This window comes from Rhipicephalus sanguineus, chromosome 1 (genome assembly GCF_013339695.2).
Source record: "Rhipicephalus sanguineus isolate Rsan-2018 chromosome 1, BIME_Rsan_1.4, whole genome shotgun sequence".
Taxonomy (NCBI): Eukaryota; Metazoa; Arthropoda; class Arachnida; order Ixodida; family Ixodidae; genus Rhipicephalus; species Rhipicephalus sanguineus.
The window spans coordinates 119,048,244-119,067,209 of NC_051176.1; the positions used below are offsets into that span (position 1 = coordinate 119,048,244).

An 18,966-nucleotide genomic window follows, 5' to 3' on the forward strand; every position below is an offset into this window, starting at 1 on the left:
TGGAACGTCTTAGGAGGCGCCGGTCAAAGGAGCCCTGAAAAATGTGGATTTTCATGCAATACATTGAACAATCAGAGGTCCATATGTATGCTCTGCCAACTTGAGCTTCATTGTGTCCCGATTGCAATGAATTACTCTATGGCAGAGGATTATTTTGATTGCAATATTTTTTATGCAAGCAGACTATATGCAAGCGGACTATATATAAGAAATGCCACAGGGATCAGTTCCAGCTTTCTCAAACATTTTATTATCTTCTGTCCCTACTCATTAGGACATAAATTCAATTTTTTTATCATCAGGCGACCTGAATACTTTGGACTATGAACTGTGTGACCTTCAGTCTTGGCCTAATGGGTTGCTGCTGCTTGTTTTCACATTTACAATTTTAATCATTTATTCTTAATACCTGCAGAAGCGTATTCCCTAATCACATTGAAAAATTTATGAGAGGATAACCTATGGTGCTCTAAATTGGCAAGTGCAGAGTGGCCTACATTCGGAAAGGATAATGCACAACGCAACTGTTGCACATTGCTTTGCCGAGAGATAATAATGCTAGCATTTGTGATTTGACAGTGTTCTTTTTTTTTTTTTCAGATGTAGGCCCCTTACAAGTTGCACCTTCTATTACTAGAAAGGCAGGTACTGCATCTATTTCTATGTCTGTGGAGCTTTGTGGTTGCTTTCCTGTGCTAACTGTTCACTGTATGCAGACAAAGAGAAGCGAACAAATATATGGCAGGACAGATGCCAAGTTAGGCGACAAATTTCAAGTGACTTTACAAAAAAAAATTAAATTTGACATTTCCCCACGTGTCATCACTTGGTTTCCGCCGCATCTCGACTACCAGTCGTCCTCTATGACCAATCTCAATGGGCTTGTTCACTTCCAGCTGCACGCACTAACCCACCGCGCTGGGACAGACGAGGCTCTGGGAGAAGGTCGCGAGATCTTCAAAGATATCTTATTTACTTTTAATGAAGTTGCCAAACACTACCAATTGGGCAGATGAGCCTTCCCTCTTCCACACTGGAAGCTCTTTAGGCCTCAAGCAGCCACACTTCACATGCTGCAGGCAGGACCTATCCTAGTCTTTCTTTTCTTGGCACTTATATGGGTGCCTTCAACCCCACTTGTCTGGACTGCAGTGAGCGCAGTAGCTTAGATTACATGCTCTGGCAGTGCCCCTCATTACAGAGACCTCAACGAATCACTAAACATGAATGGAATCTTGCCATCAAGAATTCCGATTTACTACTACCACAGCTCAGGGCCGTCTAGAAAGCTCACGATGTGGCGGTGATGCTTGGTTTTCGTGTCCCCACTACGGGGGTGGCCCACGGTGCTGCTCTGACCAAGCAGTACTCCTCAGGACCTCAATACAGTTCTTCGTCTGTCCATCTGTATTCCAGTTTTATGTGCCAAAACCACAATATGATTATGAAGCATGCCACAGCTAGTGGAGGACTCTAGGATAATTTTGATCAACTGGGGTTCTTAGCGGCTTCTGCTGCAGTCTTTATATCAGTTGTTGGGAAGCTTGCACAGACCTTTTCAGCAATGTCTACTGATGGAATGGGTGCATCTTCACAGATACCTTCAGGCATCTTTGTTTCGGGTGTTGGACTTGTGTGGTGTGCACTGGCAAGGGCCCAGACCCGTGCGAGTTGCCAGTCTATGTATGGTAGGTGGGATGCATGTTGTATGCGAGATACGGATTACAGTGGTGTACAAAGTGGTACCGAAATGTTTCAAGACTGGCTCCATATTAAGAAAAGTAAGCTGTTTAAGCACACTCATGCACTGTCACCCCAGAAATGGTCTCCTTGCACAGCAGCACAGCGTTACCTGTGTTACTGCCACTTTGCGAATATGTCCCGGATGTCTTCTTTACAGCAGCAGTCAAGTACCATTCAGCGATTCAATCTTAAGACGGTAGTGTCAAAATTGCAACTTGTGAGTCGAGTTCTGAGTTAAATAAGCAGGGAGGAGATCTAATGAGCAAGATGTAAAATGTGTTTCCATCAAGAAAATTGTGCGTGTAAAGTGATGTGCGACAGAGTGACTCGCTATCGTCCAGCATCCAGCTCCTCAAGCGCCACAGATCATAGTTGCATCCCAACAGCCACCAGCTTGGCTGCAAAACTCTCCTTTCATAGTCTAACCACTCAGGTCAAATTCTTGATGCGTGGTTTAATTGAAAAGAAAAAAAAAATCCTATAAGCATGCATTTTGTCAAGCCAAGCACGTATAGCCTTTATTTTTTTTGTTTGTGGAAAGTCTGGCTTTTCTGCTGCAATGACTTCTGTTGCCTTAGTCTTACCTGTACACCAGTGTACCATTTCTAGTAATGAACCTCGACAAGAAACAAATTCATTGAAAAGGATTTGCTGCTGTCTATTTCACTTTTCCAAAAATTCAAAACCAAGCTCTAATGTTGCCGTTTCGAAAAGATCACTTCAGGCCAGAATCGCAGAAAGGTCGTCAACTCCTCTTACAAAGGAAAGTTCCAGGACGTAATCGCAGAGTGGCACTGATTGATGCAGGGAACACTGTACTGCAGCGCAAGAGGACTATTTCAAAGATACTATATGAATGCACGTAAATATACAAATTTCCTGAAAACAGACCCACCCTCAGAACATTTGGATACCAATTTGTATTCTTGCAAGTCCACCGAAATCCTTTGCTTTATATAATTGGACTCCAGACCCTCACTTCAGCCTAGCCTTTGGAAGGTTGCTTGGAGCGTTGGCATTAATTTGAGGCATTATTGAGCAATATATTTTTTTTTATGCTTTACAACTACACAAATGATACAATATGCTGCATTGACTGAAAGCTCCAGAATAATTTGGCTATATGCCCTGAACATGTAATCCAAAATCTTGGAACACGAACATTTTTACACTCTGCCACCCCATTATAACAGTAAAAAGCCGAGTATATCTGTTTTCCAGTCATTCAACTCTGTATTAAGACGTACTGCAGGAAACATTTCAATAATTTTTTTTAAGTGGGAGAAGGAGCACATTTATCGTAGATTAATAGCAATGTCCCTTCTAAAAGGCATCCTGTGAAGACAAGTTATGCCAGGCCTTTAACACGAACTAGGTCTCAGCAACAACAACACATGCATAGATGAAAAGCTTTTATTAAAACAAGTGTAAAGAGATTCATGTACAGTTTCTCTAATATAAATGACATGTAACATGCATCCTCCAAATCACTGGCTAAAACAAATCCACAACTGCAATGAAACTGGCTTATATACAAGAACAAGCAAAAATAAAAAAATATAGATTTCATTCTGTTCTTGTGGGCATAACTGTAAGAAGCAAGAATACTGAACGCCTAGCAAATAAAAGCAAGTCTAAGACAGTGGTGAAGAGGCTGAAAATATAAAATATGAAAAAAAAAAGCCTTCTTCCACATCAAAAAAATGTTCAGTCTATGAAAGTCCACAATATTCTCACCGAAATTTCACTCTAAAACACATAATTGCAGCTGTTGCTCACATTAATTTACTCTTACGATAAGCACACATGCTTGCTGGTATCGAATATAAAATTATATGTCAAGCTTCACTAACAGCAGATGTGCACAAACTATATAGTTATATGCATAATTCCATTTCGTTTTATCGAAGGCTATCACACATGAGCATGGCAGCAAGCAGCAGCTCTTGCAGGCTTTACTCCACAGTGACCGACTTTGCCAGGTTTCGAGGGCAGTCCACCTGCATGAAAAACAGTAGGACATGTGAAACAGTAACATTAATAAAGAGGTGACAAATCTATGGTCAATCCAAGTAGTCCTTTACCAGAGCCCTTCAATAGCCTGCCTTTACTATTAAGAGAAACAAATGACTATATGCATCTACACAGCATGCAAACCACTGGGCAGCCAGACTTAAGTCAATGGTAGCTAACTGTGGCAGGCTTTAGCCATTCTCGTAGCAGTGTGCTATCATCTGCTGCCAGTAATGAAGGTGCATTGGCTTCATCAGAATTCTTGAGAATAAGATGGACACAGCTTCAAAGTTTAACGCAGAATTCTTATGCATTTGCAAAGTTGATACCGCAATTTGTATGTACAAAGTTTTACTCAAATGCTGAAAAAGAACCCTAAAGTATACTGTACATACCTGGGCCTCCAGTAACAAACATGACGCGCCAAACAGAAAAATCTACTTGCATCCCTATATCATAAACACATACCCTTGCTAACACTCAGCAATTTCTTTAGTACTGTTAGAAATACAGGTCATTCAAGAACTATTTACATCAACATTTATTATATTTACAAAACATTTATTGCAGCCAAGACAAGACAGAGGTCGTATTAAATATCCTTTAGCTCTCTGGATAATTATTTTGGTGACAGGAGTGGAAGTTAATTCACTTCAATGAAATGTGTTAGCTTTTCTTTTTCCTGATGAAAGATACGTGCAACTACAAAAAAGTTGCTACACAATAGTCTCATGAAGTGCTTGCCCCAGCTGAATATCAGCAACAGTTGGCAAAACAACAGTATGGTAACATACAGTAAATATGTTGCATAAATGGTTTCAAGTTTCTAGAACATAGAAATGGGAAGGCATCTTTAATGGCTAAGAAGCAATTGTAGAGAATTGGAACAGGATCTACACAAGTACCGTGACAATTTAATTTTTTATTAGAAGGGCATGCATAAAATCTTATAAAACAAAAAATAAGATTCTGTGCTTACTACTGCTCAGTTCTTGCTCAAATTTTGCCAAAAGATAGCATTTTATGGCCATGGTCTATGCATCACAACACATGGCATTATTACTCGCCTAGTTTTTAAATAAAAAATTTTTTTGTTCATGGGGAATCTAGCTGCTCCCAAAACAGCATTACAATAAACTTGTGTCACCCCCTTCTGGCAGCTGCAAAAAACAGCCATTTTGGGAGGTTGCCATGTATTCTAAAGCAGCAACCAACATGAAACTACTCTTTTGAAACAGCTGGTTTGTGCAGCTGGTGGCAGATGGTGAAAGAAGTTTACGCTAATGTCATCTTGCAGCAGCTAACTTCCTCACAAACGAAATCAACTCTCCATGTTTATCACCTCAAAATCTAGGCAAGTAATAGCGTCAAGTCCTACATTACACGATCTGGGCCTTAAAATGCGATCTTTCTGGAAGATACATGCAAGAAACGTACCTGCAAAACCTTTTTTCTAAGATTTTAAGTGAATTACACATGCTCCTGTCCATAAGAAGGGTTAATGAAAAAAGGAAGAAAAATGCGAATTTCACAGTACAACAATACTGAATAAAAATAAATTCTGTCATGAGAATACGTCATGAAATTCTTGCAATGACAAAATTGCCATGTGAACACCGTTATATTGATTCGACACCATTGATTGAACAACGGAGGTGGCCATATTAAACTATTTGTTCTCTGTTGCTGCAACAATAGATTACACTCCACAGTTCTGGGATTACACTCCACAGTTCTGGATCAGGAGTGTCGTATGAGATTTTCTACAGGACATATCTGATAGTCAGAGTAGCAAGAAATCAGAAATCCTTAAAGTGACAAAATTGTAATTTTACTAATATAATCAATTAGATTTAGATGGCTCATTGGAACCTAAAAATCAAAGAGAGTTGCCCATATTCCAAATGAGCTCTTCTTTACCTTGAAAATTTATATTTAAAAAGACTAATTGAGGTTCTCTGTGCATGTGAAACTGGAATTCAGAGGCTGAGAAGCTAATGGTTATGCCTTCAAGCAGACGTCAATGGGAAATATCACTCGGCAAGCTTGGACAGCCAGCATGCAAGACCATAACAAAAGAAGCCAAGGCCAAGTTATGCACAACCCTATTCAACAATATCGCTTCTTGTAACAAATTTGTCACATTTTTAAACAAAGACTTTATTATTATTTCTAGGTATCCTATATATATATATCTTTCAGTCATGTCTTCTACATTCATACTGCCATTTCCCAATTCACAACAATGTAAGTGCAAAACCAGCACAAACTAATTTTTTTTCTAGCCAGAATAAGTGCCAAAAACAGAGTCTTTCTGGCGGTATTCACCTTAAGTCCATCTGCCAGTAAACAGAAACTGGGGCACAAGGTATACTAAAGATGCAGAAAAGTTGTGCGAATCGAGCGCGCCATCCCCTTTGGCGCCTCGTTCCCCAGCTAGCGCGTGTGTTGGCCCTGCACGGCTCGAGCGCCGGGAACTGCCGTCAATCGGCAGTACGGTGACCGTGGCGGCGGCACCAGTCCTCTTTGTCTGGTGCAAGCCATGCATCGGCTTCCCGGCGCGTGTCCACGCATGCTCGCGCCACCACGCTAGCCTACGTCACTGCGCAACGCCTGTCCTCACTGGCTGCCAGTGACAATCCCCTCTATCGTGAGCTCACTTCTGCCTGGCGTTGGCTTGCCCGCATCAGATGCTCTCAGGCCTGCACGAGAGGTTGATGCACTGCTCTGGCAGGCGGCTTCTCAGCTGTGCACTTGACTGCTGCCCTTTGTGCGATGGTCATAGCGCCGCTGGCAAGCGTACTCGATTGGTCTTGCGGAGTTACCCGGACGGCCCGCAAACCCGTGATTGTCGCACTGTGCTGTATCTTGGGTTAATAAACCCCTGTTTGTTGACAACCTGCCTCGAGTGCCTTTACTGCGCCGTGTCGGAGAGTCGACGAACCCGGCCGTCGCGTCTTTGTTCGCTGCGGCAGTGGAGAACGTCGCGTCCCTTCCCGGTAGCCTCATAGGGTAAGCTTCGTGCAAAGCCTACCTCCACAAACTGTGAAAGAGGGCCCTGCACCTTAAGTATCAACATGAAGGCATAGGGATGGCGGAGACACTTACATTGCAACCTTTGAGCACAGCGATGTGGTAAGACATGAGCTGAAGTGGGATAACAGTCAATACGCCTTGCAGGCAGTCCACCGAGTGAGGCACTTCGAGGTACTTGAAGGCCATCTTCTTTGTCTCTTCATCCCCTTTTTCACAAATTATAATAGGCCGTCCATCACGAGCGATTACCTGCAATTTGCACAGAGAATCAGCATGAAGCAAAACATGCCGACGAGTTTTGCACGTGTACCAGATAAACACCATTTACACTTCCTACAATATGTACATGTATCATCGAAAGTTTGGTTAACTGATAAAAAATTAATTGCACTTTTAACACTAAAGTTGGAGGACGAAACTTTTTCAGAGTAAACATTGTCAGGAACAGCAATGCTATTTCTATGAACTCTCAGCTTGTAGTAGGAGTTTTATTGTTAAGCAATTAAATTATTGCAGAAAATAGAAATATGCAATAGGGTAGTCAGTTTAATGGCCCATTAATAACAAAGGGGACCCACTGATGACAGAAATGGTGCTCAGTCCTACCAGAAAGGTGCTACAAGTGTAATTAACATTACACATGTAAGATCAAATTTCAAAGCTAAAGCTAGCTTTCAAAACACGAGTTCCAAAATCAAGAAGTGTTTGCTGTAGCCACCACTAAATACATTCCAGAATTTTTTTTTTTCCACATAGACATTTCATACATATCCAAGTAACTGCAGCTTCTTAGAGGGGCACCCTGCCTTACACTTTTGGAACATTGTAAATAAACCTGCAAGGTCATCAGACAATGATGCCATTAGCATCAGAGTCAGATTTTCCCTACATGCATAGCAATGAGCCTACAATTTCACTCAAAATAGCTAGGGCCTACTCCCTCCTTTGACTTTATAGAATCCCTGTCGCTTTTCTCATTGGTTCCCAGGCCTCTTTACATATCATGAGAAGCAAAAAATACCGCTCTCAGCATTGAGGGGCCCTGGTTATTAACATTTCTGAAGTATGATGAAAGAAAAATACCAAAGAAACTTCAATGGAGGATCACTGCTGCACTAGCTCAATGGTGAAACCATTGCTCAAGTAATGCGGAAGATGCGCATTCTGCTCGCACTTGTGGAAAGTGTTCTTTTCATCTACACGCAGTTCCGCTTTTTCCATATCTCAGTAAGAGAGAACAGGTAATTTTCATGTGCTTTCCCTGGCTTCATGGTTAACTGGTCAATATTTGGTTACTGAAGCCTCACAACAAGCATAAAACAATTGAGGCAAGGATGTTTAGGAAGTTCAAGAGGAAAGTAGTCTTTTTGAGCAAGACACATGGTTCCCATTGTGCTTTAATTGAAGACAAGGAAATTAAATTCTGGAGTTTTATGCACCGACACCACAACAAGATTATGAAGCATGCTGTAACAGGGGACTCTGATAATAAGTGATCGGTTTTACACTTCAAAATCGTAACATGATTATGAGGTATTCCATAATCCAGATTAATTTTGACCACCTGGGGTTCTTTAACGTACACCAAAATCTAAGTACACTGATGTCTTTGCGTTTCCCCCCCATTGAAACATCACCACTGTGGCCGGGAATCAAACTCATGCCCTTGAGCTTAGTAGTGCAACACCTTAGCTACTAAGCTACCACAGTGAGTGGGTCTTTGTTGAAGGCCCAAGCCCGATAGACCTGGGCTAAGACTTTCATGACAGCAGTACCATGTCAAAAAAAAGTGTAGTAAGGCTCCTTTCAGATTTCTGCAGTAACAGTTAATGTGCTATTTTTGCTTGCATACTCTATTACTCCACTTTCTTGTGATGGACAGCTTTACCAGCGAAACCAGTGTCCATACATGTTCTATTACACTTATACAACCCATACTCAAATATTTAAACCAGAATAGCAAAAGTGGAAAACAGTGCTTGAGGTAGAGGACACAGTCTCCCTGATAATGTGCAATAGATATATAGCAATGTCCACTGCACCTAAGCTTATGTGCAATCAATCAATGGAAGTTTTTCAGTCCCTGTTTATGTATTTGCATTGTCCTATTCCCAATGAATTTGTCCCTCATAGCACAATCAAGAGGCCTAGATGCCAACAAAGTTCAAAGTCATTTCTTCATATTAACGTAATACGATGTATTCACTCATGCGATTGACACATGGTACATAAACAGTTCAGCAATTACGCGAGCAGGCGCATATAAGCCTAAATCTATTTCACAAGATATTGCTATGGATAAATAAGTATTCCAATTCCATGCAACTTGGCATAGCAACTAGCCTGTGAGTGGATTGTTATATCATATACAAGAAGAATTCACTCATGAGCTAGTAGATAGTACATATTTCTTGAGTACTAAGTTTGTGCAGGGCAAATAAACAAAGCAAAGAAAGAAAAACAATGTGGACTGGCACTATCTGCATCATCATGTTCCTTCTTGTCTCCATTTACTTTTGCTGCATAAATTTAGTATGTACTCAATATTATGTACTATTATAAATATTTACAATTTTCAAGTTAATACTAGTTAACAAAAATGATAATTTGAGAAATGAACAAAAGTATTAGTTAAGAAAACAATAATTTGAGAATTACCTGTAGTGCTAAAAGCACTACGTATTTCATTGCTAGAAAGAAAGATTACAGGCGCCTATTCAGGGTTTTCTTTTTCTTTGAATTCTACTATGCTAAGACATTATTTTATGCAAATCAAATATGATACACCACATGCTCACTATGGCTGAGCAACACTATGTTATTTCAGTGGGCCTTGTAGCTACCTAAAAACACTGATCCTTTTCCTTTTCAGGGAATTTCCAGCATATGTAAAAGCTTATGAACTTTTTTTCTCATTACTACTTTTATTTTAAAAAATACGCATACTTCTGGTGACATTTCAGGTATCTACAGTAGGCGTAAGTCATGGCCTATGTTTACCACAAGAGAGGCACATAATTTATTTCTGAAGCTATCCCGACGTTGTAAACTTACCTGCTGCAAAGCATTCATACACTTGGGGAATACAGGGTCTCGTGTAAGCACCATCATGACTGGCATGGCCTTGTCGACAAGGGCTAGAGGGCCGTGTTTCAGTTCCCCAGCCAGAATGCCTTCGGAATGCATGTATGTCAGCTCTTTGATTTTCTGAAATTGTAAGCACATGTACCAATGTTATGAACAGGCTGATAACTGCTACGAACAGCCTACTTCTAAGGCTTTATTTGAGTTTCAGTTCAGCATCATGCACCCTTACCACTGACTGTGGAGGAGAGGTCTAAACAGCAGAATTACCAGACAGAAAAAGAACTCCTCTCAACGCTATGAAGCCACCAGTGCATATAGAGCACATACTATCGCAACAGCTGTGAATGTCTATATCTTTTTATAACATGCTAGGAAAAACAAAAAAGCTCACTATCCGAGAAGCTTCTGCTCCAATCTTGAACCACAGTAAATATACGTTTCCGAGTTAGTTAAAAAACAAGTCATGTATCAACAATGCGATTTAGTCAACCAGCTCAACAGAGGGTTATAGCACAGTGCTGGCTGCGAGCAAATCCTTTGAGCGACTTAGCATGTAAATCTTTTTTAGTACACTGAAAGGATAGTTTGGCAGAAGGGCAACTAACCAGAGCACCTTCCAAGCATGTGGCATGATTGTAGCCCCTTCCCATGACCAAGAGAGACTTCTGTTGATAAAGGTGTTGGGCGAGCTCCTTCACTTCATCGTCGAGCTTGAGCACCTCCTTTATCTGGTCTAGAGGCATCAATATTAAAAAAAAAAATTGGCAAGAAATATCACGTAGTATTCAAACACCATGACAAAATTTCATATATGAGAGCTTGTCAATTCGGCTTTGCAGTTTCAAAACTTCATGCAAACACTGAACTATTCTAATCTGCAAATAATAACACTGAAAGGATGCTTTATAGCCAAATCTACAAACAAACTGAGCAATCATAGGCTGTCATAATTTAAACAAATGGTTTGTAATGACAGCATTCCAACAAAGGCGCATTTAAAGCCTTTGCATCAATTGTATTTACATGCTAACCTATTTAGCTTGCTTCATTTAGTACCGCCACTAATTCGATGCAGGTGAAATTTTCACTATTGCATGGAAGGACTATGTAAGTGCTCGGGAAACAGGTGAGCAGTCTATTAAGAAATTGTGCTTCATATATCATTCCCTGCACACAGTTGAACACTTCGAACAACAAGAATAATACAGTCGAGCCCGACTATATCGAACAATTTCTAAACACGGTAAATTTACATTGAGAATATATAGCAAAAGTTACTGTTACATCGAACGAAAATAGCAACGACAACCGATATATCAAACTCCATGTGCCTCAAAAGTGCCCCAGCAAGTTGGCTTTCCCTCGCGGTGGCGGGGATAACTGCCGTCGCCACCCTAGAAAAAGTGGTTTAGACCCGGTTGTGCATGGGCGAACACCCCCCTGAAAGAAATGATCCTGGCCCGCTCGCAGCGCTAGCCAATCAGAGGTCGTCGTGCTTTCTCCGAGGCGCGGAGGCGGTAGAAGTGAGCACCATTTTTTCTTTCTTTATGCTTGTGTGCCTGCTGCTGCCTGTTTTCCTCGAGTCCTCATTCAGCGTGGTCCGTGCTGGTGGTGTTGCCTGTTGGTGCTCTGTGAACTTTATTGGCGCGCTGTCGTCATGGCTTGTGCAAAGAGGCAGAATTTGCCGTTCGCCGCGAAACTCGAAATCATAAATCGGGTCGAGCTCTTTCTATGTTGAGTAGATCGTGGGCAGATGTCACGAAGGAGACGATCCAGAACTGCTTTAGGCATGCCGGCTTCCGCATGCCTGGTGATGACACCCCAAATTCCGATGACAGCACTGAAGACACCGCAGGTGTTTCCGCTTGAAGTCTGGAGCGAGCTGGCAGAGTTCCCGGGAGCTATCGACGGATCGGCATTCGACGAGTTCGTCAGTGCGAAGATGATGTCGCCATCATGGGTCAGCTACAAGATGAGGACTACGTTGCAGACATCGTGCCGACCACGAGCCAAAGTGACAGCAACAAGGAAATTGACGATGGCCCATTGCCTACATCCTCCTAAGTGATTAGGGCACTTGCGTTGGTCCGGCGCTATTGCGTGAATGTGGAAGGTTGCGGCCTCAGCTGCTCCGACTCGTTGGACAGCGTGGAGGCGTGCGTGCTGTCGCAGGCAGCGAAGTCGTTGACACAGAAGAAAATCCAGGACTATTTTGTTCCAAAGTAGGGCACGCAAGTAAGCCACCATATTAATAAAGTACTTTTCTTATTGTTATGTGCCTTCGTGTCAAATCCTATAGCGGGCCTATATCGAATTATGCCATATATCGAACTAATAAACGTTTTTTGGCGAGTTCGATATACCCGGGTTCGACTGTATGTGAATTGTGAACGAGAAACGAGTTCACTTTCTGCACAAGGTGCCAGAGTAAGTAAGGTGGAGGGCTTCAGAACCTGGCCGATGATATCATATCCTACACGTAGCTGTCAAGGAGCCATATGGCTAGTCACCACCATCTGTGCATGGCAACTTCACAGCAGTTGAAGCCTTTTTTTGTGCAACAACTCTTGAATATATATACGTCTTGGGAACTGGGAAACCGACTAGTGCAATATATGTGCCAAAGAGAGAGAGAGAGAATGAAGTGTGATGTACCTGGAAGCCTGTGAAGACCTTGAATAATCTCACTGCGTCGAGGTTGCATAGAAATCCGATCCTCGCACATCATCAGGGAGAACATCACAAGAGAGATGAATTGGCTTGTGTATGCCTGTTGCAAAAATGAAATAAAAAAAATCCAGTAGTAAACTTGACCATTTCTGGGTTGGTAAAAGCAGAACAAGAAAACAATAAGAATTTATTTGTCCCATGGGAATGATAACTAATTTCATGAATTATTGTTTTCACTGAAAAAAGTTTTTAGCTGATTATTTCTAGCACTTAAAGTTATTGTCAAGTTGCTATTGCATCGAATGCCAATTTCTCGCAAGTTTTGCCCTGCCTTACAGAACTCAATAGTTCCCCTATTATCAACTTGCCTAGGTTTCTAAGAATTTTTTTTTTTTTTTCGGAGTGATACCGCAGCTTTCCCATCTACTAACTCATCGTCCCAAACAATGATTCCTAAAACTTCTAAAAAGCCTCAAAGTCTTTCTCTGAGCTGAACATATCTTGAATTGTTAGAAAAACTCAAGGGACAAAAAAAGGCCATGAATATGAATAGCAACTGAACTTACATATAAAATTTTTAGTGCTACACATTACATGCTTTAATTTATGAAAAGGCAACCAACAATTTAAATACTCGAGAAGGATGAATTTTCATGCTGTGTCTCATATCTGCACTCTAATGAACAATCAGCGACTTATTGCACCAGTTCACTCAATGAGACTCGATCAGCTTTTCAGTTTTAATCCAATTAGTATTGGAAATTTAGGTAAACTGCTGTAAAGCAAAAAAAAAAAGCTTATAGAAGTAATGCAAAGTAAATGGCCATGAAATTATGTCAAGGTTATGTAGCAGAAGAATCTACAGAGTCAATGGTCACATAAATCTAACTATATTTGTGTGGAAGGCCAACAAAAATATGAATGAAACAAAGCAAATTCAATAATAATAATAATAATAATAATAATAATAATAATAATAATAATAATAATAATAATAATATCTGGGGTTTAACGTCACAAAACCACAATCAAATTCAAGAGTATAATGTTAAAGAAACACTCAAGTCAAACAATGAAGCAGTTTAGATTGATAAATTGTACTCTGAGAACTCCAATGTTGTTAATTTCACCATCATAGGTCTATTAATAGACGAGAAAGTCAAGGTCAAAGTTTCATTTTTAAATTTCGTGCCGAAATCTCTGTGCGCGATGTCACGAATATCGAAGTGCATTTTTTGTATTTTTGCATCATTGGCTCAACAAAATTCCCTAAAAGTTGGCATGTTAAGTCTATGGCCCCCTCAGAGGACAATGCAATTCATTTTTACTGATTAGAAACAATGCAAGACCTAGCAGACACTGTCAAAATCTACAACGTCACGGCACTTGGTGTGGGAACTGTAGTGTCGCCGCCGGAGGTACCGTCCGGCGGGCTAGGAAGGCGGCTCAGCGCCGGAGTGCCCGCAGTAGCGTCAAGACAGCCGGAAAACGGGGATGGGACTGTAGTTTATTTACAAAGAGATTTGGTCATACGATTTCGTACATGAAATGCCCGTTGTGTGGCGCTCCGCGTCACACAATCGAAACCGAAACTGGTAAGGCGCGACACCACAGGAACTTCAAGGCGGGGTCACCACTCGCGTTCTTTTTGCACGTTTTCTCGTTTACCAAGTGTCTTCTCACAGAAAGTATGGTGATTTTGGAATTGTGAGAGAGTAATTTACTCATATGAGAAAAATCGTTTTTCTCTTTGGTGTCCATTTAACATGATTTTCCTTGTGAAGATTGCATGTTATGGAACAGCTCCAGAAACTGCAGAGGTGCCCTCACCTTGGTGCTGGCCACACCAATCTCTGGACCTGCATTAATGTGGACACCACAATGGCTTTCTCGGCATATGCTGGACCCAACAGTGTTGGTAACACCAACAATTAGGGCACCACGCTGCTTGCAGTAACGCAGTGCCATGAGAGTGTCTGCAGTCTCACCTGTAGAAAAAAAACCACAAGGGAAAAGAATCCATATTAAAGGCTATTTGTCCATTTTCAAGGTGAAAAGAGTCAATGCTAATGCAGTCTAATCACTATTATTTCTTGTGTTATTTGCAAACAAAGCCACCTGGATGCATCAATGACTAACAGAGAATCGGAGCCTCAATTTGTCACATTATTAGATGTAATACATTGTTGCAGAAGTACTTTTGTTCAGCAATAGTCGTCCAAATATTCATTTACTGTAGCTGAACTCATTGTACTTTATTATACGCTAGTTTACTTACAGGCCACATTGTTAAAATGCTTTTTTTGGCCTAAGTATAGTCATCACATGTACACAGCGATTCATGCAATCAGAACCTACAATGTAATGAATATAATGATACCTGGCTTTATTTAAACATTTATTTATTTACACAGTTATTTTTATAGATATGTTCATGGAATTAACCGTATTCTTTGTAAACAGAGCACTTAAGGTATTTCAGAACATGGCTTTGAAACACCATAGACATTAATTAACATTCTGATTATATCTGTTTAGGCACCTATCTATAGCAGATTAATTTTAGTTCCAAGGTATCAGCTAGAGAGAGAATGCTTTCATGCAAGAAAAACGGATTGGCCAGAGCAGCTCTGTCTCTGGCCTGCTACCATGTGTAGGGGAAAGAGAGACAGGAAATGAAAAAGAGGCAGAGGGAGTGCGACTGACTATGACAGTGTGCAGTAAACTACGTACATGTGCGATATGAATACATGTCTTGCATACACCTCGCCTAAGTCACAATGTACAAGCATTTGTTCGAGAGAGTGCAAGTGAGGGCACTTTTTGTTAAAAATGTCAGGGTGCTTAATGCTTGCATAGCACTTTTGTTCCATGGCCCTAGCACCTTCTGCTCCAAAAGAAGTCTGTCATCCAAAGCAGACAATGCGGCATTAAGTGCCTGGCATCTGTGCAGTAACAAAAGGGCAGTAGGGTCATGTTCATGGACTATCTTACGAAGACAATGCTATGTGAAGGCCATTCTGTCTAGCTTATACTTATAGACAGACACAGGAGATGAAACCCTACATTGCTCTAGCATCCTAATGTGCAGACCACCATGAGAACGAGATTACCACAGTCTTCAATGTTGAATTCCTTTCTTTTTGGAGTGAGGCAACAGCTTATGGCAAATTAACATGCGAGACAAAAATAAATAAGCAATGTCAGTTGTCAGATACCATTTAGGTGGTTGAATTTCTCCAGCATGTGGAAGCCATAATGAGCAAGAACCTTGAATTGCCAATTAGTATGCCCATTGAGGACTTGCTTTCAAGCAGCAGAGTAAAAAGCTATGCTTTCAGGGCACAACTGGGTGCCACTCATAAAACATTGATTTGCTCACTACGGGCCCTGCGCAATCCAAGAATGGCTGGCTGAATGCTTCTGTGGCCACATCACCCTTAATGTGGCATCCTAGGTTATAAAAGAAACGTACTGTGCTACTATGTACAGGGAGTGCCACTGAGAGGGAGACAAACAAACCACCAAACAGTGCTTAAAACTAGGGGTGTGCGAATATTCAAAATATCAAATATTTTTCGAATAGTGTTTGCTATTCGATTCAATTCGCACTGGAATTTTACTATTCGAACTATTCGAACTTACCCAAAACAAATACAGTCGACGTCCGATTGAAAGTGACCCCTTCAGATTTTCAATATGCTTCACCTCATCACACACTTACCCAAAACAAATACAGTCGACGTCCGATTGAAAGTGACCCCTTCAGATTTTCAATATGCTTCACCTCATCACACCCCGGCCAGTATTGCGGCAAAACTGCCTTTCATGCTTCGTTACGGTCGAACTTTGCCAAGACACAGTCAACGTCAGATTGGAAGTGGTCACTAGATTTTTAATATGCTTCACCTCATCACACCCCGGCCGGTATTGCGGCAAAGCTGCCTTTCAAGCTCCGGTACAGTTGAACTTGGCCAAGACACTCTGCTACGGTCGTAAATGTATTAACTCAAGAAAACGCTGGTTCCAACATGGAGATGAAAGATGTGGCAGAGTTGGGGGCTGAATTAATGTTGTTTTGGGCCTGAAATTTGGGCAGAAAGTCCGAAAAATCAGACGCCGAAGCTTTTTAGCATCCAAAATATCAGATGTTCTTATAAATCGATGTCGACGAGGCAGATTTGGAACTCCGGACTTGAAGGGAGCACACCCTTGTCCGCCACATCAGTTGGGCTTCCACAGAAGTTGAAAGGGGAGGAGAGGCTGAGGAAATGGCACCTTTGCCTATCACGTGTACAATGTTGTCGGCAACACTTTGGTTGAACCAAATCATTTACATAAATAGAATACGGCCTCTACATTGCCTCATTCTTGTTAAGACAACTATGAAACACCACCCCTCCAGTGCTTCATCAACCTAGCGAAAAGAAACACTTTCGTGTTGCTATCTCATAAGAATGTGCTTACGAATCCTCTCCAACTTCTTTTCTGCAATTTCGCTTCGAAGTATTCGAAAAATATTCTAGAAATATTCGAGAAATATTCGAAAAATATTCGATTCGATTCGCACTCACACTGCAATATTCGAATTCGCTTCGCACCCGAAATTTTGCTATTCGCACAGCTCTACTTAAAACTCACCAAAGGCTGCTATTGCGAAAAGACTACCACCCAAGATCAACACACACTATCTCATCCAAGCATGCAGCCATCATACAAGCCAAGTCCAGTCAGTAATTGAGGCTTTTTAATAAGTTTTAGGGAAGAAATGGTCAATGAAAACACTGCAAAACATTTTAAACAGTTATTCTGACTCTTGTACAAAATCTTTTTGCTATGTTTAAAGTCATGATTATGTTCTCAAATACATAGTGCACCGGGTAAATCAAACAATCATATACCTGCCTGCTATGGATTCGAAATGAGACTGGCAGTACTTAAAAGAAGAAAAAAAAAGTGTTGAATACATCTTGTCAAGATACATCTGAATGTGCTACTAAGAGCATACAAATATTGGCTGTGCCACATTTCAGTGCTCACATTCATCCAGATACAATCCTTATGAGTAAAGTAGTCCAAGAGGAAGAAGACAAGGAAGTAAATAGGATGAGTGCCTGTCTAATTCTGCTTTCTTTGTCTTGTGCTATACCGTACTGTACTCAATAAGTCATCCAACTGACCCAGTTATCAGTTCTATTATCTGCGAGTACAAGCGCATTTACAATAGTCTTATGAAAGTCCCATTAAATTCAGTAGCCATTAAACACCTTGCTTTTATGATACAAAAAGATTTAATGTAAAAGCTGAAATGTAAGGCCAGGCTTACTTAAGTGAACTGCACATAAAATTCTTAATATATTAATAATTGTGAACAAAATGTGCAACTTTCTCATTTCAGTGCTTGTGCATGCAATAGAGGAACAGATTGCACATACCAGACTGGGAAATAAAGAAGCAGACATCATCTCTGAACACAGGAGTGTTGCGATCGAGAAAGTCGCTGGCCAGTTCTACCATGACGGGCAGCTCTGTAAGCTCTTCCAAGATTTGTCTCGTCTGAAAACATAAAAAAAAAAAAGAAAAACCATAAAATGTATAAAAAATAACGCAATAATACTCATGGGCAAATTCTTAGGTTGAGAGATCCTAAGGCACTGCTTTTGAGCAAGCTGAAATTTCCAGGGTCCTTAGGTCCTCCCCATGAGAAATCAAGGCGAAAGCCTTTTTCACCTTCCTTGCCCCTTCAATGAACCCTTGCTCGAATTTTCTCAGTCAACTTCTTCTCAGTTTCAATAAACTAAACTAAACTAAAAAAACTGTATTGGTCATCCCACCCCCCCCACCTTCCCCCTCTTGAGGTTTCTGCACCTCCTGTGTAGTTGCACCGCCTCCGGGATTGGCCCACCTTTGACCAAGCGACGATGCCATGTGATGACGTATGTCATAATAATGTCACAAGTTTCAAGGATCTGTGACATAGTGACGATGGCACACTATGAAGTCACAAAATCAACCAAGCTCCGCCCTCCCTTCCTTGCCTACTGAGCACAGCTGCAGTTTCTGTACCACACGCCGAATTTTAGAGGTCACCGTCCGATGAGGCTTTTGCCTTAAAAAGTTTTGTCCCTGCCAAGTAAGACATACCTAAACAACCTGAATGGCACTATGAAAATTTCCAGAGAAGAAACTTGTTTGATCAAATGCATGCACATTAACACTTTCGTGACTGTGCCTATTCTCATTGCTAGTATGTTAACGATGACTTCAAGTTCAAATTTTGGCGCTTTCCAAGCGTTTCTGGATAGCTAAAACCATTGAAAGGGTAGAAGAGGCAGTATTTTATCAGTTTCGGTTTTGAGTTTTTTTTTTTTCCACTGCGGGGGGATTTTTAAAGCTCCTTCGTAGTCGGGGAGGTGC

The 18,966-nt window shown here is 41.1% G+C and overlaps 1 protein-coding gene across 6 annotated transcripts in view; it reads right to left on the bottom strand.

Moving 5' to 3' along the window:
• Window positions 1–3,137: 3,137 nt before the first annotated feature.
• Window positions 3,138–18,966, bottom strand: part of LOC119396806 (glutamine--fructose-6-phosphate aminotransferase [isomerizing] 2) — an 82,067-nt gene continuing 66,238 nt past the window's right edge. For all 6 annotated transcript variants that reach the window (XM_037664193.2, XM_037664178.2, XM_037664155.2 and 3 more), the window contains 7 exons: window positions 17,985–18,105; window positions 14,380–14,537; window positions 12,535–12,649; window positions 10,485–10,612; window positions 9,847–9,999; window positions 6,865–7,041; window positions 3,138–3,743 (listed from right to left, as the gene is read on the bottom strand). In XM_037664193.2, the coding sequence (XP_037520121.1) occupies window positions 3,699–3,743; window positions 6,865–7,041; window positions 9,847–9,999; window positions 10,485–10,612; window positions 12,535–12,649; window positions 14,380–14,537; window positions 17,985–18,105 (897 nt within the window). In that variant the 3' untranslated portion in view covers window positions 3,138–3,698. The remainder of the gene's footprint in view (window positions 3,744–6,864; window positions 7,042–9,846; window positions 10,000–10,484; window positions 10,613–12,534; window positions 12,650–14,379; window positions 14,538–17,984; window positions 18,106–18,966) is intronic.